At 44.8% G+C, this 23,831-nt stretch overlaps 1 protein-coding gene across 6 annotated transcripts in view; it reads left to right on the plus strand.

Annotated features, from left to right (window-relative positions):
- ST7 (suppression of tumorigenicity 7) overlaps positions 1 to 23,831 on the plus strand; it is a 596,792-nt gene that overhangs the window by 288,659 nt on the left and 284,302 nt on the right. For all 6 annotated transcript variants that reach the window (XM_069627934.1, XM_069627935.1, XM_069627938.1 and 3 more), the window contains one exon: positions 17,409 to 17,506. In XM_069627934.1, coding sequence (XP_069484035.1) covers positions 17,409 to 17,506 — 98 coding nt within the window. The remainder of the gene's footprint in view (positions 1 to 17,408; positions 17,507 to 23,831) is intronic.

Raw genomic sequence — 23,831 nt, forward strand, 5'->3', positions numbered from 1 at the left:
TAAATCAGGTTGTCCGCCTGTTTATATTGCCGGCGTACTGAGCACCGGAAGACCCAAGTAAATCAGGTTGTCCGCCTCTTTATATTGTGTCGGCCTACTGAGCACCGGAACACCCAAGTAAATCAGGTTGTCTGCCTGTTTATATTGTGTCGGCCTAATGAGCACCGGAACACCCAAGTAAATCAGGTTGTCCGCCTGTTTATATTGTGTCGGCCTACTGAGCACCGGAACACCCAAGTAAATCAGGTTGTCCGCCTGTTTATATTGCCGGCCTACTGAGCACCGGAAGACCCAAGTAAATTAGGTTGTCCGCCTCTTTATATTGTGTCGGCCTACTGAGCACTGGAAGACCCAAGTAAATCAGGTTGTCTGCCTATTTATATTGTGTCGGCCTACTGAGCACCGGAAGACCCAAGTAAATCAGGTTGTCCGCCTGTTTATATTGCCGGCGTACTGAGCACCGGAAGACCCAAGTAAATCAGGTTGTCCGCCTGTTTATATTGTGTCGGCCTACTGAGCACCGGAAGACCCAAGTAAATCAGGTTGTCTGCCTGTTTATATTGTGTCGGCCTACTGAGCACCGGAACACCCAAGTAAATCAGGTTGTCCGCCTGTTTATATTGTCGGCCTACTGAGCACCGGAAGACCCAAGCAAATCAGGTTGTCCGCCTGTTTATATTGTGTCGGCCTACTGAGCACCGGAAGACCCAAGTAAATCAGGTTATCCACCTGTTTTATTTGTGCTTCATTGATGAACCATTTACTTTCACTATTACAAGATTCTTCCCTCCAACCCTATTAGTGTGATGGATGCTACTTGACTGCTTGATCCTAGAGTGTTTATATACCATGCTGTGGTCCCAAAGCCTATCTAGAAATGTGGCTTTGTGATATGGGCATAGTGGGCAAGTACTAACTACTGTGGAGGTAAACTTGCCCATCAGTGCTGGGGGTAAATCTGCCTTTTTGAGTACTTTTAAGTGCAGTAATGTAGTTCTTGCATTCCTCGATACTGCTCTTGCTTGCCTGCACATATTTGCCCATTCCAAATCTTCCAGAGCTTGTCCCGCGTCACCTTCCAATTTATCAGAAACATCTCTGCGTGGATTGTTGTAGCTTTACTGGCTGCATATATAAATGCAATTATTCTCTCTATCAGAATTGTCGTAGCCACTGAAGGTCCTTGTGGCATTTTAATGAAATTCAGCGTGTATGCCATATAGTAGCTACGGTTGACACAGATCAAGAAATTGGCCATTAGTCATGCCCCTTTCAAGCTAGAATCTGGGAATAATTATAGATGCCACCACTATTAAGTGCCCTGGTGTTTGTGCACCCGCTCTTAACCCATCTGCCTCTGGCCCCCATTCTTTTACCAAAGAAAAATCCTATTGCCCATTCACTTAACGTCCTCATAAAATAGGGCCGACACAGCCTGACTCCCCTCCATTGCCTGACAAATGGGACTCAATCGGAATCGAAAAAGGATAGGCTTTAAACTTAGGCCATCCAAAATATGCTGGTTTTCAGTCATCCTGTTTAGGGTATTCGATTGCCACCGACCTGTCACTGCATTGAACATCTGATATCTCTTAAGGTCTGGTGTATTCAACCCATCCCATTCAGAAGGCTATTTCTTGTAGCTAGAAACACTGCTGGCGACCTATCATTCCATATCAATTATCTGAGGAGACTTTGGGTTTCTTTGACAATGACTGCCAGGGTGACCATTGGGGCTGCTTACAAGGTCAGCTCTAGGTGTGCATTCTATCCTCCTGACGCCTGTGGGGTAGACCCCTCATGCCTCAGCAGCATCACTGGTTGACCAGACTACCCGCTGCTCTGCCACTCATGGATCACCTGCCGCAGATGCTCCTGAAGCTTGAGCAGAAAGATTGCTGATCAAAAATCCACGGATAAGCAGGCCCTGTAGTGTGCTGCTGTCTGCGACAACACATCTCATCCACTGCGAGCACCCTTGCAATCACACACCAAGGATGGAGTTTCAGATACCCTCTGGATACACAGAAACGATTTAGTGGCATGGTAGCACCTGCCTACTTCCACTTAGTGCACTTTCATGACCATGCTGCCAGAGGTCGGCTCCAATTTCATGGGAGTTCTCTTCCAAGTTACTACCTTTTTCTTGCGTTTGTTGTAGTGCTGACTAAGCACTAATATACCCACCTTTTTATTTCAAACTCAAGTAAAGCTTATTTCTAATAGATTCTTTGCTCCCATGGATTCCTAATCTATGATCTCTGTCTCCCAATGCAGCTGCTCTTCTGAACATTTTCCTTCGCCAGGGGGATCTGTGTCGGCTCTGCCGAACGCATCTACGGCCGCGCTCCCAATATTACGTTGTGCCGGTATATATTCTCGTATATAGTTTGGTATAAATTTGGGAGCTGCGCACCCATGACCTTACTTCCTTTATTCTTCTCTGCTTGCTTCAGGAACTCTGCTTTGTTTGAAGTTTATTACTCCTCATTTGGCGCCATTCATCAAAGGCCTCAGGTTTTAAACCTGTCGTCAACTGCGGATATCAGAAGTCCACCTCTGATCATCACAGGATCTGCCTGTACTGCCTTGCAGAAGAGCACGACAAGCAGGTTGTGCCAGTCGATGCACACCAAGCCACTTCATGAGTGGGCGTAATCTTCTGGATGCCTACTTCCATGGCCCTATCCACAGAAGGCCCAGGAAGTAGCTGAGGTTCACAAGGCGGCACTACCAATTCACAGTCCAGTTCGGTCTAGCTTCGGCATCCAGAGTCTTCACCAAGCTGCTAGCAGTGATAGCGGCTCACCTAAGAAGAGAAGGCTTTGTTGCACGCCTTGGGTTTCTCCCTGAACTTCAAGAAGTCTCAGGTTTTGCCATCCCAGGCCCTCCGATTTATCAGGGCGGTCTTGAACACTCACCTTGGCAGGCCCTACCTGTTTGAGATGCAGACATCTCCAAGATGGTCCACATCCTTTAATCTCAGGAGAGGGTTCAGGCATCAGCTTTTTCTGTACCTGCTGGGTCTTATGGCCTCCTGCATTCTTCTAGTGCCAGAGGCTCCAGCTGCACACGAGGTCGCTTCAATGTCTTCTCAATTGTCAGTAGTCTGTTTCAGGAAAGTATCCCGAGACCTGGAGTGGTGGTTCCTGTGAGACAACTTTTTCAAGGGGGCTTTGTTTCAACAATCCTGAGCCCAACTGACAGTAGTCACGGATGAATCCTTGAAAGGCTGGGGCACTCACCTGCCAGACCTATTGTTGAGTGACCTGTGATCTCCATTATAAATGCGAGAACACATCAATTTGCTGAAATTGAGAGCAGTCAGGCTAGCCCTTTCTGCCTTTCTTCTGTCAGCACGGGCATGACTGTGCTATCCCAGATGGACAACACAGTGGTCATCCACTTCCTCAGCTAAAGGGGTGGTGTGTGGTCCTTGCCTCTGCACAGAGAAGCAATGCGACTGTGGTTCTGGGTGTTTGAAAACGGTCTCTCTCTGACAGCAGTTCATCTGGCCGGGAAGGAGAATGTCACTGTGGATGCCTTGAGCAGACAGGAACTCTTCCCCCACAAGTGGGAGCTCAGTCAGGAAGTTCTGGAGGAGGATTTCTCCTGTTTCGGCGACTCCTCAGGTGGACCTCTTTGCTTCTATGTGAACAGAAAGTGCAAGTGGTTCTGCTCCTGGGAATTTCCTTGCCAGTGAGCTCTGGGGGATGCACTGACGGACTGGTGGACCTTAGACTGCTCTATGAGTTCCTGCCGAGCCCTGTCTTTCCGCTGGTTCTTACAAGAATGCACATGATCTTGATCGCTCCGGACTGTGCCCTGAGACCTTGATACCCAGAGTTGCTGGTCATGTTCATTTGCCCTCTCTGGTGCCTTCTGTTGAAATCCTCTCTCATTCAGGAGAGGACTAGTTCTCCACCAGAACCTCAGCAGCCTGGACCTTCATGCCCAGCTGCTGAACGGTTAAGGTACAAGGAGTGGGATTTGTCAAAATACTTCTTGGACCCACTTCTCTGTGCCTGAAGGCCTGCCACCAAATCCATGTATGCCTTCTGGTTGCGGGAGAGGGACCCTGGACTCTTTTACTTGGTCCAAATGCTCTGTTTTGGATTTTCTGCTTACTTTGGCTTTAACGGGTCTGCAGATTGGCAATGTATTTGTATTTGTATTACGCCAAAGCGCTGCACATTTTAACAACAGGGTACATTTAACGATAACAAATTAACAGTAACAGTAGAAGCGAATAACAATTTAGAATTTTGAATCGTACCAACAAAACAGTATGTAGAGTGATTAGGGAGAAGGGTTGGGGAGAGTAGAGGAGCAGAACTGGGAGGAAGAGGGAGGGATGGGTCGGAGGAGGAGAAGGGGAACAGGAGGGGCGAAGGGGGTGTGGAAGGAGTGGAAGAGGTTGTGGAGGGAGGTGATTAGGGGGAAGAGGGAGAGGGTGGGAGAGGGGGAGTGATACGGGGGAGGGGAATCATGGCAGAGAATGGAGAAGGAGAGATTTAAGGGAGGTGCAGAATGAGGAAAATGTAGGAATGGAGCGGATTGAGAGCGGTAGAAAGTTCCAGTGGAGGGGAACTAGGAGTTGGAAGGAGCGGAAACGAGAGGAGGCACAAGGCAAAGGAGGAACAGTGAGAAGGAAGTGGTCAGCGGAGCGAAGGGAGCGAGAGGGGGTGTAGAAAGATATCTTGCTGCTATTTTGGTTTTCAAGAGGACCCCGCAGGAGGGCTTGTTTGTCACAATTCCCACAGTCATGCAGTTTCAGCAGGGATTGCGTAATTAGTTTTCCCCAGGCCAGTTTGTTTTTTCCGACATGGGATTAAATTTAGTGTTATTGTTTCTTATAGGTGCTCTGTTTGAGTCCGTGCACTCTTGTTCATCAAGATTACTCAGCCATTAGGTGATTTTCCTGGTTGCCATCTCTTCTTCTAGGGGGTTGAGTATGTTATATTTCTAAATAGATCCATCTTTCTTTTTTCCTCCACCTCATCTTTCCAAGACAGAGGAACGATTCCATTGGCTGGACTCTGTGTGGACCCTCAGTTACTACATTTATCAGATGAGGGAGACCAGGGAAGATGACCAGCTTTTTGTTGGTATGGATTGGCTGGAGGGCCTCAGGGCTCATTCCACTAGAGGGTGGCTACTTGGGCTTCTTTGCACACGTTTGCAAAGAATTACTGCTTGGATCCTCAGTCAGGACAGGGTTTTCTGGTTTAGGTGGTGTTCATGCTCCCTCCTCCAGATGTAAACACTGCATTGGGGGTCTGTCATAGGTGAGGAATCATTGGAAGGAATCCATTAGAAGAACCAATTATTCACCTCTTAATAATGTTCTTTCTAATGGCTGTTCCTCCCACAGATTCTTCCTTGCCCTCCCTACTTGCCCCTCTTTACGGTTAGCTAATACAACTTGGTTCTGCAGTCCCTCAGCATCAAAGTGCTAGGGAAAAAGGGTGGAAATAAGGCCATGTGGTGCTGCGCCTCAATATATACTGGCGTATGACACTATTACCCAATCCAATAGCACAAGCCATCTACTCTAGGGGTTACAGCATCTGACCAGCATGGGTATGTGATCTTAATTCTCTGGTCAGTCACAAGTTATACACCTGGGACATTTTTATTATAGACCATCCTTGTATTTGATGTCCTTCAGATGATAATAATAATAATTTGCATTTATATAGCGCTGCAAACCCTCGGGCATCTGAGCGCTGCTTATTACCCATGGTGTGTGGTTCTCATTTATTGACCTCGGAAGGATGAAAAGGCTGAGTTTGGCCCTGCCGGGATTTGAACCTGCGTGGGCAGGCTCTGCACGGATGTCAAAGCGAGCGCTCTACTTGCTGTGCTATCAGCCGTAAATCCATTTCTATTGGTGCTTGTGCTTAAAATAATTGCCTTATCAATATTTCAATCTGCCTATTGTGACGGGGTGTCCTGCACAAATAGCTATGCTCACGCTGTCTGATAGTCCAAGGGTGTTCATTGTACTTGATACAGCAGTTGGCTGTAGGTTCCTAAAAAGGTATCTTTAGGGTTTTCCGTGTTCTTTGAAGAGTTGGGGCTTGGCCTAGGGCCTTCCCTCTCTCAACTTCCCCGGTCTTTCCCACCTCTGTAACCCAGGAGTCTGTAATGGGTGGTTAGTTGCTAGCTCCAGCTGACCCCTAACGTCACTTTTTCTTTTTAAGGCTAAGTGTGAATTTCCAGAGGCATTGGCTACCTAACTCCCTAGGGGTCTACTAACTCTCCCTCTCCTTTCCCTGCTTAGTGTTTTCTTAGGGAATTAGGGATGATGCCTTCTTACGCCCGGCATCACTCTTTCTCTCTCACACGCACAATCTCTCCTGGCCCTCCTCTACACTGGAGCCCAAGCTGTTTTCCTACCACCATTCCATTATCCCTCGCGTCACACACTCCGCCTTCCTACCTCCACCCTTTGATGTTAGCTCTCCAGCTGCTACTCAATTCCTTCACTGTTGCTACCCCTTACTACCTCTGTTATTATGCTCCTCTCTCCTCCGCCACCTCCTTGCCACTATTACTCTTCTGCTGCTACTACTACTTCTCTACCACCACTACTACCTTCTTTTATTCATGTTGCTACCCCTTCTCTCTACTACCACTACTACGACCACCGCCTTCATCTTCCTACTCTCACTCGCGCCACTCATCCACTTACTCCTTACTTCCATGGACAAATACTACACAGACCCCCTTCTCTCTGGTAGTTTCCGTACTCCTGTCGCGCTCTGCTCCTCTGGTCTCTTGGACATCCTCCTCCGTCTCCTGTCCTCACCCAACTAAGCCCCACTAAACAATTCACACACTTAAATACCCCCCAAACCCCAGTTTTGGATACTCACCCTATCGCATCACTTACCTGTCTTCCAGGGGGGGTGTCATGGGATGGGCTGGGGAGGCTTCTTAAGGACTTGTAAGCCCCACCCCCTTTCTCAGGCAGTCTGACTGAATTTCTGGTTTGAAGCCTGTAATGGCTCACAGGGACCAGTTGCTCTTTTAGGCCTATCTGAAGGCCTTTGTCCATTTCAAACACTGGTGGTTTAGTGGATTGGTTTAATATACCCACTCCTTGGTAGTTTAGTGGGTGGTGGTTCTCCTGTGCCGGTTCCATTCCTGGATGCCGTGGTGCCTTCAAGAGTCTCTGCGGCGTCCCTTCTGGCAGCCGGTGTTGCCCTGCTGGTTACACCCTTTGGTGCTGCACAGTCTGCTGTGGTGCGGTCCAGGCCTCTTGAGTTCTTCCCTGCTCTGGCAGTCGCAGTTCTCGTGAGAAGCCCACCGTGGCCTTTTCTGGTAAGTAGGAGCAGGGAAGGGGCCTGCCCAGACTCGCTTGATCACCCAGGTGACTGTTAGATTTCGGCTCCCCTCCCGGCAGGGCCATGCCCACAACTCTGTCACATAGTGGTCTTCAAACTGGGGAGCTGGCCCCCATAGGGGTGCCGGAAGGATGTCCAGGGCGGGTTCCTGACTCTTTAAAAAGGGATTAAGATGACTTTTTAAAATAAAAAAGGGTTAAGGTGACTGCTTTTAATAGAAGATATAATCAGATGAATATCTGCTTATAAGGTGAGGGAGGAGGGGCCCAGAAACAATATTTTTACTCGAGGGAGAGCTTGGTATGAAAAGGTTTGAGTACCACTGCACTGTATGAATGTGATTCCCACATCTACTTCCTGGCTTGGAGTGGATGTGAGTACTTAACAAAGTTAAACGATGCCTTGAAGAAGTTTGTGTCTAGGTTGTGCTGCACTGTTAGCTTTAGTTGTCCTGCTAAACTCCAACCCATTCTGCACCTTTGCTTCTCTCATCTTTGTTCGCGACCACATATGCAAATAAAAAAACCCACAACTAGAAGTCCTGTTCAGTTCTCCTGTTAATTTGAGCCACAGGAAACGATTCCCACTTCGACTGAGCCCCCGCTTCCACCTGAATGGTCATATTACACATGACAAGCATCTTCATATGCATGACAAGCATCTTCATACGTATGACAAGCATCTTCATACGTATGACAAGCATCTTCATACGTATGACAAGCATCTTCATACGCATGACAAGCATCTTCATACGTATGACAAGCATCTTCATACGCATGACAAGCATCTTCATACGCATGACATGCATCTTCATACGCATGACAAGCATCTTCATACGTATGACAAGCATCTTCATACGCATGACAAGCATCTTCATACGTATGACAAGCATCTTCATACGCATGACAAGCATCTTCATACGTATGACAAGCATCTTCATACGCATGACAAGCATCTTCATACGCATGACAAGCATCTTCATACGCATGACAAGCATCTTCATACGTATGACAAGCATCTCCTAGCCTTTTAATTGTTTGGTCAATATGGAGCAAGCCAATGTGTGATTTCCTGTGCCTAAAATGCAAAGAAGCCAACTGGCCCACTTTTAAAAAGACCTTTATGTGAACCTTCAGGACACAACTCGATGTATGCCATCCAGAAAGTGTTACCTGCACATAATTTGGAGGTATGCTTTTATGCCCCACGCCCAGCCTCACAGTGTGCTTTGGCCCATCTTGGCCTTGCATGCAACAGATAGATGGAAAATCCACTGCACTTCTCGCTCACTATGCAAAAGCGCAGATCTAAGACCTATGGTTCGTCTGAAAATTATAGTGATATTTCTGTGTTATTGTTCATTGGTATTAGTGCAATATTCTCTTCAATAGTGAGATTTAGGCCTTTGTTGTTCTGAGTTGTTGTTTTGAACACTAATAGCATATTTTGTATTGTTCTTGTTAGTTTGTCTGTGCTAATGATTGAATTTTTTTTCATTTTTTTTATTTTATTGTATGACTACAGTTCAATACGTGTATCAAACTTTTGTTACATTGCAATAACTCAAAATGTAGCTATAATGCTCCAGTCAAAGCTAAATTAGACTACTCAGCTCCCCACAGTTTGAAAAGACAGTGTTCTTTTCCTTTTCCCTTTAAGTCTTGTCCCTCTTTTCTCGCGCATAATAAAGTCTTGGTTCACTTCCTAAGGTTTGATCTGTGCTTAATATCGCATCTAGGAAGTTGATTATGCTGCATGTGAGCTTGATGTTTCTCCCAGCCGAGACAATTTCCCACCACTCATCTGCGTCATACAGGATGGGTTTATAGGAGTGCAGATGTAATTCTCGGGGAATGGTAAGCTGAGTACAAGCTGTTATTAGATGTTTTAATGACTCCACTTCGCTTGAGTTGCAAAACCTGCATTTGTCTGAAGAAGTGGTTTTAGATCGGCATCGCCATAATGATTCTCTGGTGTTCAGAGCATTCAGTCTGAATTTCAGGAATTGGTTCCTGTGGTAACGTGAGGGGCAAGTTGTGAGATACTTCGGTAGGGAGTGTAGTTTCAGCATACTCGTCAAGTCTGGGAAAGTGGATTGAAGAGTTGCTCGAAGCTCGTAAATTGATATCCAGTCCCAGGATTCGAGTTTTTGTTTGCATGCTGAGGTCGATCAATCAGCTCATCAGTAGATATATTGGCGGCTTCCATGATGGTTTTTATTTCAGACTTCCATGTTTGAAGTAAGCTTGAATGTGGATATTCGTTATCATTTGCGAAGATTTCATATGCTGGGATTCGTAATCCGAGCAACATTTTCCGGATTGCCATAATAATGTCATATAGATTGAGTTCTGGGTCAGTTCGTATTTCAGAGCCACCATTGAGATATATTTGGGAAGTCCTAATGCTCGTCTCCAGAACCTCCCTTCAAGCTGCTGCCACAGGGAATGATCGAGATTCCACCCTGTCGCTCCACCAAAGGTTATGGTGGGGATGAACTTCTGCAGGTAAAATATTAATGGCGCTATTGAGAATTTCCCAAAGTCTTTGTTAATTTTTGCTCCCTGTAGACCTAGTTTATTTGCTCTTTCCAATAGGTCGCTTGACCATGCAGATTCGCGAAGGGAGTTGTTAACCATGATGCCCAAGTATCGAATAGAGGTTACGATATTTAGATTTGCTTTTCCAATTGCCCATTTGAAGTTTTTGTCTTTTCTCGATACACTTTTTCCAATGCACATAATCTTCGTTTTTCCTGTGTTTAGTTGCAGGTCATTAGCTTTTAGGTACTCGTTTAAACTGAGCAGTAGATGTTGCAGGCCGATCTGAGTTAGATCAATTAGCACGATGTCATTGGCGTATACGGGGCATTTAATGGAAGTTCCATTTATCTTTGGAGAAAAACTGTGAACAGATTCCAGCCAATTCGGTAGATCAGAGATGAATAGTTTGAATAATTCGTCGGCAAGTGGACAACCTTGCTTAACTCCTTTGTGCGTAGGAATTGGCTCTGTCAGTACGCCTTTAGAATTCACTTTCACTTGTATTGTAGTGTTGGTATGCAGAGCTATGAGGGGTTCAAGAATTTGAGCTGGACAGTTCCACCCTCGTAGTTTGGACCAGAGTTTTCCGCAATTTATTGCGTCAAACGCTTGTCTAAGGTCGACAAATGCGAAAAAGATTTTTTTCTTCGCTTTTAGGGCTTCTAGTTTTAGAATAGTTAGTAGGGTGAGGTTTACATCAACACCTACTTGTTCAACGAAGCCTGTTTGTCAACAGTCTGTTTGTTTTTCCTTGGCTGCCCATGACGTCAGCTTCAGTCGGAGAAACAATCCGAGTATTTTTCCCATCGTATCCAGCAGGGCAATGGGCTGATAGTTCGAAGGTTCGTCTCGGCTACCCTTCTTATAGATTGGTACCACTATAGCCTTGGACCACGAAGCAGGCGTTTTTCTTGAAGTTGAGATTTGACGAAACAGACTTTCCATAAATTTGGCCCAGTGATGCTTATGTTTTTTTAGCGTGATGTTCGAAATTTGGTCTGGACCGGCTGCTCTTGAGTTCTTTAGTTTTTGAATTGCCAGTTCTAAATCTTCATGGGAAGGAGTTATATTCCAAACTTTAGAAGAGATGGAGGAAAGGACTTGTGGGTCTTGGAGCGGCTGTTCATATGCCTTTGTAAAGTAATCGACCCACTTCGAGCTAGGAATTTCATTTGACATGTTTGAAATTGTCTTTGTGATTCCTTTATTTAATAGAGCCCATATTTCACGCGTGTTTTTGGTGATTATTAACTTTAACATAATTTCAGCTCTGTCTTGTTCAATTATCACAGAGTGAGATTTAAGCCAATTTCTGTAGGCCTGGCGTTGATCTTTTATGTCCTTTTGTATGACTTTTTGATCGCATTGGGACTTTCTTATCAGCCGTAGATCTTTCCTCAGTGATTTTTTTGCTGAGGCGATTTCATTACTGAAGAGATGTTTTGGGCTGTGGCCATATAATCTTGAATTAGAATATTTTGGCAACAACGCGGCGAGCATCGGAACATATTCAACATCGTTTGAGTCAGCAAGACTTGAAACTAGTTTCAGGATTTGCGGGCCGTTGGTTTGTAGCCGATTTTCAGCAGCATTTATTGACAGGGGTAGTTCGTATGTCTCGGGCTGAGGGTAGGTTTCGTAATCTAGTGATAAACATAGCATGTCATGATCACTTGCGGCCGTCGGGACTACCTCGAGTGACACAACCCTTTCGAATAGATTTCGAGCGGCCCAAATGTAGTCTAAGGTATTTCTACATTGGAGTTGCTTCCAGGTTGTCTTACAGGGTTGGTCACCCTTTGTGTTACCGTTTACCATCTGACAGTTGCGTGAGGCAAGCGCTCGAGACCAGAGTTGACCTCGTTCAGATACTTCAGACTCAGGTATCTGGTTGTTTTCCATGGTGCGAAGATTTAATCGAAACCAGCTGCAGTTCAAATCGCCACATACAATCACTGATAGGTTGGTATACTTAAGGAAGGCGTTGTCAATTAAAGTTGTTACCGTAGCAATGAAATCCGTAGTGGAGATCATTGCTGGGTTGCAGTAACAGTTGATTACAAGTAGGTGACTGTGGATCTTGGAGTTCGTCGTGTCAGATCGAATAATCGTGCCCTGCACAAAGGGATTCGGGTTGACTGCAACACTAGGGGTCATCCACTTATAAATTTTCACCAGAGTTATTATACCTGAGAAGGGACGACCTTTGGAGTTTTTTTGGCAGGGTTCAAGAAAATACTGAATCCGTCTCGGGTGGGCGCTTCACGAAGCCATGTTTCTTGGAGGCAGATTATGAAGACCTCGTCTAGAGGTTCTGTAAAATTGTTGAACAAATGCGTAAAGCCATGGGTGTTCCAGGAAATCAGACTAAGCTTTGTCCGAGTCACTCATTGTCAATGATTTTGGTCGTTTCTTCTATGAGCAACAGGTCTGCTTCCGTCACTTCCGGCTTTGCGGTCCAAGTCGTTTCGAGGTCTATGTGGAAACGCTAAAGATTTCCGTAAGGACGTCCGACAGGTGATACTTTCGGATTTATTTGTATTTGTCTTCCTGGTCGGAATTCCTTTTTGATTTGTCAAGTCAGGTTCCAAGGTGATGTCGAATCCAAAGACAAGCAGCTCTTCGACTGCTTGTAATAAGATGTTTTTTACAGCACGTGAAGTTATGTGTAGCAGCACTTGGTCTGTGGATTTTTCCGTTGCATACTCAACAATTATTATGTCGTCGGTCGTTATTGTCCGGAGTTGAGGAACACAGGCGAATAGTTTTAGAACGTTAGCTCTGTTCAAGTTTAATTCATGTTCGTCCGAATGAATGTTCTGGAGTCGGAGTTTCCATGAAGTTGTTGCGGGTTTTGATGTAGTATCGCCATGTGCTCTAGTACAAAAATGAACATCGATTTTCCTCTGGTTCAATGTTAGCTTCGGGTTTAGTTTTGAGCTAACAGGTGAGAACGAGACCTTTGCAACATTTGAACTTTCCTTTATTGAAGCTTCACGAGAACGTCGTTTGTGCAGGTTTTCATTCAGATGGATTGACTTCTCTGCAATTTGTCAAAGACATTTGTTGGAGTGGCTTCATAGGAGGAGGCGTTGTTTGTTTCGCTTCCGATTGAGTATGTGGATAAATTGCATAGATCTGCAGAACTTTCATTGGCCGTGCTGGGCAGATGTCCGAGTCTATGCGTCGGCGTTTTGCCGTTTGTTTAGACAGAGCTTTGTTCTGACCTTTTGGTTGGGGAGGCAGTTGAGTTTGTAGAGAGCTTGCTTGTGGGTGGCCAGTTTTTCGCTCAAACAGACCAGTTTTTTTTGGAGTAGTCAAGATTCTTATGAATTTTTTTACATTCTGACGTGTACTTTTTTGTTCCGATTCGTTGTGTCCATTGTCAGTGCGTTTCTTTTTGACGAGGTTAGGACTCTTCTTAGTTTTAGTTGTGGCAAAGGTTTTGGCTGGGACGCTAAATATTTTAAATGAGGTCGGTTGCAAACTTGCTTGACCAGGTGGTTCCACGGAGGTCGCTGAGGTTTCGATCAGGAGGGGAGCATTGTTTCCTGGTGGGTTAGCGATGTTCGTATGTCTTGATGGATCGCAGTGGGGCTCAGATTCAGATTGAACCAATTGGATTGAAGCTGAGACGATAGTATCAGGTTTTAAAGAGGAACTGACGCTGATTGCCGCAAGATTTGTCTCGTTTGGCAGTTGTACCTCGCCATTTGGAACTGGTAAATTGCTTTTTGTACTTGAAGGCGCTGCATGCACTTGAATGTTATGATTGGCATTTTTCCTCATCCATTTCGCAGCGTCTAACAGGCCTTCTATAGGTGTATCGTTTTGACAATGATGTCTTGCGGCCAAGTCGCCTAAACGCTCCTGCCATCTTGTTGACTGGTCAGCATTTTTTTCCATTTGTGTTTGAAGAAAGTCTGTGAAGAGATCAATTTGGTCTATTTTTTGAGCCAGGTTCTGAATCATCGCTCCTTGATCAGATATTTGACTTTATAGGGCTTTGTATAGTTTGGTAAAAGGTGCCAACGCGACTACAGTTGCAGCAAGAACATTGTTATGGATTTGCGTGATAGCTTCAATTGAGATGCTTGCGTGCAAGATATTTGCAGAAGTTGCGTCTTGTTCATTTGAGGATGAGATTGAACAATCCAGATGAAACTTTGAATTAATGGGAGAAAGAGTTCGTGGTAGATTAGACGGCGGAGATTCACCGTGAAAGGACTTGTTTAGAGGGAGTGGGGTGCTTGCTTGGGCAGCTTGGTGGTCTTGGGCTTTTGGGAGATGTTGAAGATTTGACTTTAGATCCGCAATTCGTTGTAACCGTTTTGCCCTGGCAAGAGAGCTGGATTCCAAGTCAGATGGCTTTTGTGGTACTGCTAACAGGGGCAAATTTGGGAGGTGTCCGATCGAAGCTCTTGGAGAGGCTGATTCCTCTGGCGCTTGACATGCATAGCTGCTACGGTTTCCTTGGACCGAGAGCTCGGGCGTGTGATACGGCATGGAATTGTTGTCGCACTCTTTTGCTGGCCATCCTCCTAAAAGCGTTGATGGATCGTGAGTTTTTTCAAGGAGTTGTTCGCTTTGAGGGCACGCGTGGTCTCGGTCTGTTGGGCGCTCAGCAGTCGTCGCTGCCAAATAGAACGAAGGCAGGGAAGTTAGGTGGCTGGACGTGAGTCTTGAAGGATGCAGGCTTTGTGGCAGGCTTTTTTGGAGAACCACTACAAGTGATTTCGGCTGTACAGGCGGTGCTGTTTGTACACAGTTTAAGGAACATTGCACTGCCTCGTCATTTGGCCAGTTTAATAATTCGTCGTCACTCACCGTAAAGGGAGAGGCGACGTGATTGGTGTAGCGCAGAGGTTGTATTGGTTGAATGGGTTGGGCTGCCGATATATCAGGCACTGAAGGAACTGGGTGAATCGAGAGGTCACATGTCGTATCCAGGCGCGGCTGAGCTACGGCAGCAGCGCAGCTCGGCGTAAAGAGCATTGGCACAGCAAAAAGCGAGCCGACAGTCTGAGCTGCCGGATCTTCACCAGCGTTATTAATCGGTTGGAGAATCAGCGGAGTACCAACAGAGACAGGATGGGGGACCGAAATCACAGGGGCCTCTGGGACATCACTGTTGGAAGCATCCAGCTGCTCCTGGCTCAACAATGGTATTGGACCCCCATACCTTCCCTGGAGGATTTGATTCACAAGTAAGTTTACTGCCGAGGTTGTGTGCGGGAGGCAGTCATTGGAACAGAAACGGATGAGTGGTTGCGCTTCGTTTACACGTTCACGTCTCAGAGCTTCAGGACGTGGATTAGGTTTATGGCAGACAGAAGGCTGTTCTGAGTGTGCCTCTGATAGAGCTGCAGGTAGGGTAAGCGATGCGAGCAAAGCTCGACTAGCAGTTTTGCTTACCTTTGTTCCGGCTGCTGCTTTCATCGCGGTCCATGGATTAAGCATTCGTCGATGTTGGAGTGTTTTCTTGCGAGTCTGGGGCCCTTCTTCTGTTAGCGTCATCGAGGCTGAGTGAAAGCAGGGCTGAGGTTAAACGGCTGTGTCTCGGGTGCTCCCGGGCGCGGACTGGTGCAGACTGGACTCGTCGCCGGACTCCGCACCGCGCTCTGCGCCGGCAAGACCTTTTAAAGGTAGGCGGAGTAGAAACAGGACTGGACTGAGACTCGATGTGCAGCTCCTCGCAAGAACAGAGAGTAGAGACTGGTGCAGACTGGACTCGTCACCGAACTCCGCTCTGCGCCGGCAAGACCTTTTAAAGGTAGGCGGAGTAGAAACAGGACTGGACTGAGACTCGATGTGCAGCGCCTTGCAAGAACAGAGAGTAGAGACTGGCGCAGACTGGACTCGTCGCCGGACTGATTGCATTTTTTAATGTTTTTTACCGAGGTGTTATAACAGCTGGCCTAGTGTTGAGACTCTGCCTAGAAGTGTTTAGACACTTGCATATTTAGCTTTTTCCCAATAAGGATCACCCCTTGTCTAACTAGGGACTGAACAACATAACTTAAAGATACGACCATCAGCTCGTAAGCTCATAGTACCTTGTTGCGTGTTGTAGACATTCCAGAGCTGAAAGGTGTATGCAAAACGACAATGCAGTGCAAAATAAAAACATGCGTTAAGCATTACATTTGAAACTAGACATAAAAATGAAGCTACCTACTACATGTGCAGGTCAATATTGGGCAATCTATACTGGGTAGGTCATTTGTAGAACTGTTTCCACTTAAGTCGACCTCAGGACAAAAACAATAACAACCTGTGGATCTTGACACGTGATATATCATGGATACAGTACAAGTCACGATAGGGATTGGTTTTTTTATTGTATATGTTTTGAATTAAACCTTTACAACTTGTCATAGAAAAAAGGAACATGAAGCACAGATAATCAAAAAACATTTTATAACACATTACCTGAAAAAGAAAAAAGGAAGAAAACTTAACATAATTCCATATAAAGGCCACTGTTCAAAGCAGTTCTTTCAAGGAAGCACCAAGTCTAAAGTCGACCTTCTGGTAAAACATCCTTCTAGGTAGACACATCAGTAGTAATGTCAACAGGGATGGACTCATCGGACTTCACAGCAAATTAAGACTTTTAATAAAGCCAGATAATGCTAGACCTTCATGTACATTTTGGATATTTAAGCATTGTTTCTGTATGGTTGTCTCACTATAGCCTTCTCGATATTTTAAGAAGGGCATCATGTATGTAGTCCTACGTGGCATTAGTGCATCACATTCGAGGGCCAAATGCTTTATGGTTTCAAGTACAGCTTTACAGTATCTGAACCTGCTCTCAGCATCTGTGATTAGGCTTCTCCTGAGCAAGATCTCCTTGGTCGGGAGCAAGTTGCAGCGCAGCCTCAATAACAACCCCCTATGATAACGATTAGGAAATTGGGTATGTATGGTAGATAAGGATCCTCAGCATTTGTGCTCATGAGACAGATGGGTCATGGTTACTTAGGAGTGAAATGCATCGGTAGTATTTGCCCAATGGCGATCGAGCAGGGCCCTTTTGGTTTTTGTTGGGTTGGTAATTAAGGTCTCTAGATCAGATCCAATATCTAAAAGAGTAACTAGGGATAGTATTACAAACACGCCTTGTCGACATCCCTTTTTGAAATGCTTTGTCAAAGCATGTGAATCTAAGCAGAGAAAAGCTTCAGAAAGACGATTACATGTATGTAATGTTTGTCTTACTGTATCATTATTTGTATGATTTTCCCCAAGTGTGTATTGTTGGTTAAAAAATATGCCACAATGTAATTAGACCAGCTTGAAAGTGGAACAAAGTGTGGAATAACCCAAAAAATGGGGGATAGGGATATGTCACAGGAATTAAACTCTGTATAAAATACTGCAAAAGGGGGGTGCTGAATGTTGATATTGGAAGTGTCTGTTCTACTTTATAAACAAGCACGTTTTGTCTTCCTTCTTGCCTATATTTCATATGTTTGACTGGTCTTTTCATGTCTTCTTTCCTTCTCAGGGCGGGACACCAACGTGTTAGTCTACATTAAAAGGAGGCTGGCCATGTGCTCCAGAAAGCTGGGTAGGACCAGAGAGGCAGTCAAAATGATGAGAGATGTGAGTGTGCGTTTGTGGAGTTTTGATTTCATGTAACACTAATGTATAAGGTTACACATTGCTCTTTTATGAATACAAGCATTTGCAGTGCTTACTCCATATATTTGTATCTTTACCTGTTTGTCTTCAATATTGTTTGTAATCTTCATGGCATCATTTACTTTATCTGCTGTTTACTTTTTGTTTCCTTTTGCATTTTAGCTTGACATGTTTTTTTGCACATATCTTGCTGAATTTTCAACATTTTGCTTTCTTACTCTTGCTGTCTTCTGTGTCAGGGTTGTTACTTTCTATGTTATGTTACACATTTTGCTCCCAGTTTTCCTTTTTAACTGATTTTTACACATAAATACAGACGGAAAACACTTTATTTACTTTCAGTATTTATTTTGAAAAAATAGAACAAAGCAGAAATTCACATGTCTTGATTAACTTCTAGAAAAGTGATTCATTTAGCTTTGAATGTGTTTGAAGGGCTAAAGAGATGTTTATCACATCAGCATAAGACAAAGCTTCTTGTTTTAAGATGAAAAACGATCTTGGCTTGATGTGCAACAACTCCCTTTTATAAGCTTCCAATTCCAGGCATGAAAGCTCTACATTTTTAATTTCTATTAAAGCAGAAACACACTAGTTGCAAATAATGGTTTGCAGAGCAAACATAAACATTGATACATTGAGATAAAATGATTCAAAAATAAATATGGACAAATCCGGATGGAAATGTTGAACAAAATGAATTCAATAAAAACCATGAGTCTTAACTACAAATAGGTGCCAAATAGCTGCAGTGAACCAGATCCGCCTTCAGCAAAATAGTGGTTGCTGTTTTTATTAATGCCTTCACCAGTGGCTCCCAGCTGCAAATACAAAATACCTAGGTGTTTTACAAGGATGAACCAATGGAAGAACAAATACCCTCGAATTTAAGCGCACGCATATAATAATGCTGCAAAAAAGTAAGTCACTGAACAGGCCAAAGTTTAGCTTTCCAGGCTTAGTCTAGAGAAACATGAAATTGTATTAAACCATTCATGATGAGCAAAGGAGCCTGGTGACGACCATTCAAAACAGCACTATACAAATCGGTTTACAAAACTGCAGAAGCTACTGGAATTGATCATATCTGGAGGCATTTGTCCTTCAACATTTATCCAATGAGCTGCCCGCACTGTTATCCACACAGTTTAGCTTATGTGGGGGCTACAAGATGTATAATAGTACTTCCTAACAACAATAAAACACAGGTTAATTGACCCCCCCCTTAATATTTAAGGACATACAAACAATAACATTGAGTCCTTAATCACACATATGTAACAAATGATATATCTAGGACCTGTAAGGAAATATCATTGGCTTCCATTAAAAGGATAGTAGACCTTGCTCTTCATATTGTCTTATTGGCTTTTATTGGAACTAACTATCGATGGTTTAATGGCAAGTAACTATGAACTTAATTAATGGAACTTACCTCCAAGACTTACCTGATGACTCCTGCATGTTAATGTATGCAAAGGCTACTACAATTTGGCGATGAGGATGGGACTCTTCTAAATGTTAGGACCTACCCCTTAGGCACCTCAGAGGTTTCTGAACTGGATCTTGCTATATTGAGCACATCGCACCCTGGAACTCACTGACACACACCAAGACGTCTTAAAGCGCTGAGGCCTGAGGTAAATGTTTAGTGCCCAGAAGAAGAGTGGGCTCTGTGGTGAATGTCCAGCCTGGCGAAAGGCCGAGTTGGTAGTTGGAAAGGGGACTGGCGCTCCTAAAAGAATGTGGTGGTGGTTGCGGTGGACCTAAGGGACCCAAAGGCACGTTTATGCATGTGCGTGCCATCAGGAGAAATCCACATGTTTTTGGACCTCATGACGTCATGTTCTTTTCCTGGCAGTGCAGTGTCCTACACTGCAAATGAGGCTGCGTTCACAGCAACTAATAGCAGCGGTCAAAAAAAGGTCTCTGCATTCACAGAGTGTGGCAATGTCATTTGATTTTTCACACGGGGCGTAATTTGGTATTTGAGTCTGCGTTCAGGGGGCATGCAGCGTGGATATCGCCACAGCAAATGGGGGTGAAGGAGCCTACTGTTAATCGAGAGAGGTTGGGTGCAGCGTCATTTCATTTCAGCAATAGGAGGGCTCCACAACTCATAAGCAACTAAGCATTCATCTGAGCTTATCGATAACTCTAAATCTAAAACAAGTGAGTTATTTTTTGCAGAGGAAGATTAGTAAGTTACAAATACTATGAATTTCATTAGGGAGTACATTCTATAGTCTAGTGGCTTGGTCAGAGCAAACCATGCCAACGTTGCGTCATAATGAGGGAATATTAAAAGCGTATGACCCTACAGATTATGAGAAGAGGCAAGTAGCTTAAAAAAGAGATCCTACCCATAATAGTTAGCCAATGACATTTTCAGTGGGCAGAAGTCATATGGGGATAGCGTGGAGTATTTGTGGCAATGCGGATTGCAGATTTTTCAAGTTCCTGCAATTAAGTAAGAGCATATTTGGGGAGCCATCTTGTAAAGCGTTACACTAATCTAACAAGAAGCCTACAATGGCTCTGGCGGTAGTGGTGCAGTATTTTTACAAAGGGCTAGAGAACCAAATTGCCACACTTTGAGTACCTCAAAATAAGAGCAGGAAAAAGGCAGGAATGGTGAAGTATTTCTTGTAATGGAAGTGATGTGCACGGTCACGAAGATTCTGCAAAGAGGCAGTACTGCATCACAGCACAGCATCAGGTACGAGCGGTCTTCCTTCCGGAAGAGGACAGCACTGTCACCGCGCCAATGACAGCTAGGACTAGAGCTCATCTAATGCATACATTTTACATGATAGTTGTCAGAAGAAGAAAATAGGTTTCCACAGTGCAGCATTCATGTATGTGTGGGGTGTGGTAAGTCACAAGAAGGAGGGAGACCAATGTTTTCCATTTTAAAGGATGTTGATTGAAACAGTAGAGAAAATTCCTAACTTTCCCTATTCTAAGGACTTCCCTGTCTAACACAACTAAACTAGGGTGCTCGTGGTCCAAAGTAAGTCTGCCCTCTGTACAAAAACTCATCCTTACTGACCCTACCACTTACCCTAAATAACCAAAGACCAGGAGAATGACTCCCTTCTCTTCGGGTTGCTTTGCCAAGTACTTGAAACACATTGTGTATAGGTGCATTATAAATCCCAATAAAATAAAAATGTAAATGAATACTTCTCAGTAATATCACTTTCAAATAGCTTCTTGCTATTTCCTGTACCAGTCCGTTCAGTTCTTTTCCATGTCACTCTTTGGTACTCTTTGAACTCCCAAGTTCCTTTATCTGGGCACTCAGGCCTCTGAATATTTATTTACTCTGATTCTCTCACTTATCGTTGAAAACCATTCTTGTTCTGACACCAGTTCCTCCAATTCCGCAGCCCCTTGATTATTTGTCATTCCTTGTGGTATGCTGGTCTTCACGCTGTGATCTGTGTAATGTTCCAGTGCCCTGTTGCATTACCTTTCCGTTCAGTGTGATCAATTGGTGGAGTTCCTGAACAGGGTTCACTCTTCTTATTATTTATACAATCACTGCCATACCTTCCTTCAGCCTTTTGTGACGGCACAGACAGCCTCATGCCTGCTCCCTTCTCCAGCTGTCATCTGCTTTGTTCCCTGTCAGGTAAAGTGGATCTGCTTCCCCTCGATCTCCACCTTCTTTGCGATGCCGGCTTTTGAATGTCCCGACACATATCAGATACTTCTAACGACTACAGCGCGTCTCTAGTTCAGTGCTTTGCATTGCTCCTGCGATCTTTCTCGTCTCAGTCTTTCCATAAGGAGAATGGAAGAAAGCCTCATAGTCAGTACTGAGTAGGGGAACAGGTTCTATGTCGCAATATGCAATACAGGTTGGTGGATTTAAAGAGTGAGTGTCATTGTCTGAGTGAAAAGGGAATACCAGGTTCCTGCCAGCGAGTCTCCTTCCCTCCCATGAAGGTTGTCTCCCCCATGTGATCCTCCCTCATGCATCCACCCCCAGGGTCAAGATCAGGCAGCGGCAGCCCTACCCTGGCCACATGGGAAGAGAACTTCCCCAGAGAGGGAATGATGACGTGACTGGATTCAGCAAAGTTTGAAACTGCACTGTAAACTGCAGGCTATTGCATAACAACATACCTTGCATTCACATCTGAGCTTCATTGCCAGCTACAAATGCCGTCCTATCCTCCATTTCGTTCCACCGCTACTACTGATGATAAAGCTGCACCACGTGCAGGTTTACATGGCTCATGGCTCAGGGTGCAGGAGCAAGCATAAACTGCAGCCGCATTGGTGCAGTTATTGACACATCATTCTAATTACAAGGCCTGGTCTGGGGACCTCAGGGAACCTAGTAACACTATGCATTTGATAGATTCAGCAAAGAGGATCTTTCATTTATCTCTTTTTTACTGTAATGCAATATGAACCACAATGAAGTGTGTGAAAATAACTATTTTGTATAGGTCTGTCGGTAAAGCAATAGAAAACCAGCAACAATCCCTATGTATTGCACTGTCCTCTGTTTCCACACTCCTCCTACATTGACGCTCTCATCAGTTCCCTACAACTTGGATCCATGGTCCCACCAGGGATCAGTATAGATTCTAAAAAAATTCTCAATGTGGTCTCTTTGCCCTGCTATTCACTATTATTTCTTTTACAGCTTGTAAAACTCTCTGGGTAAGAGGAAGGTCTTAAGTCACAGACTGCTACCATTTTGCAGAATCCATTTAAGTTTTCAGAATGTTCCTGATTGGCAGGGGGCTGAGTACGATGGTGAGCCAGTAGATGATGGGCACGGGGTAGACTGGAGGATAGAGTTCAGTCACATTGTCTCAATCCAGTCCTTGGTGTCTGGACCCTCCACAATACATTAATCTACTCGGGCAACTTAATACAGAAATCCCTAATGCGGTTCAAATACCTGTGCAAATTCTGTAGGCCAACAAGACACGATCACCCCAAGTGAGAGAGGTTGCAGCACTTTCTAAACCGACCACTAACTCAGGTAAAGGGAAAAGTGCCTTTCCTCTCAGAAGAACATTTCCCTTCAAATAACACTATAACTTGTTAAAACTTTGTCCGGACCACCACGGAAATCATTGCAAGGCTGCAGCTTTTCAACCATTCATTGCATCAAAGCTAAATCGAAGTTAAAGAAGGCTCTTGGCAGAGAGTTTCTCAGCTGGAAACGCAATGCGTTGGGTTTCCCCGAACACACCGACTATTCAGAACAATGAAGAATGTTTCAAGCTTTCCACGTCTCTTTCCAATGTTGAATCCAAACACACAGAATTCAGAAGCTGTAGGAACAGTACAAGAAACAAAGGGAAGGAACACAAATGGTCTCCATGATGGCAGCCAGGCAAGTTAAAGATTTGGCTACACCCTCTAAGCCCAAAGAAGACCTAGGTACACTCATTGAGGCTAGCTAATCCCAGTGCTTACCCAGGTAACACTCACTGGTGCAGACTCTTAGTTAAAGGCCCATGCAGGGGGAGAAGGGAACTGAGTATACAGGCAACAACCCCCATTGCTGAGTATGGAATGTTGGTGCAGATTGTGGCTGAGATTGAATGGCTTTGAAGCGCAGTAAAAGGACAGCGGGGGAGTGGACATTAGTGGACGCGAGAGGGGTAGAAGGAGCCAGGATTAATTGATAAACAGATGGAGCAGGTGATTATATCTTGAGTTGGTGGTTAGTCTACAGAAGAGGTGGTGATATCAGTAAGAGGTTGTTGTAGAGAATTGAAGGAGGTGGCAGGTGTTTGGAGAAGGCAGTGGAAACAGGAGGTTGCCATTAGGAGGAGGTGGAAACCAAGAGAGGTGATGGCAAAATTAGCACGAGTAGGCAGGAACCCAGAAACATGATGGGCCCCAGGCAGGTGGCAAAGGCTGGTGGTGGTACAAGACCCAGGGAGGGAGCTCAGAGTATTGAGGAACGTTGAAAAGAGTACCCGGGGTGTAGGTCTGAAGTTGGAGAAAGGATCTAGCGAGTAGTGTGTCAGCTTGGACTCGTGGCTCCAACTCAAGAACCTCAAGAAGTTATAAGTGTACCCACACCTGGGCGAGGCAACAGAGAGGTGTGTCTTGAAGAGCCTCCAAGGAGTTAAGTCAGATTCAAACTTGTTGGGAGCTTCTATTGCTAAATAGCCGAGGGAATGGAACCCAGGAAAGCCTGCATCAAGGTAGGCGACGAGTAACCACCACCCTGGAAGTCGAGGGTGAGACACTTTGTTAGAAGAGTTGTGAGGGTTTTCCGACTTGAACTTTTGTATTAATCTTT

Source organism: Ambystoma mexicanum, chromosome 12, assembly GCF_040938575.1.
Source record: "Ambystoma mexicanum isolate Mex_15411 chromosome 12, UKY_AmexF1_1, whole genome shotgun sequence".
NCBI lineage: Eukaryota > Metazoa > Chordata > Amphibia > Caudata > Ambystomatidae > Ambystoma > Ambystoma mexicanum.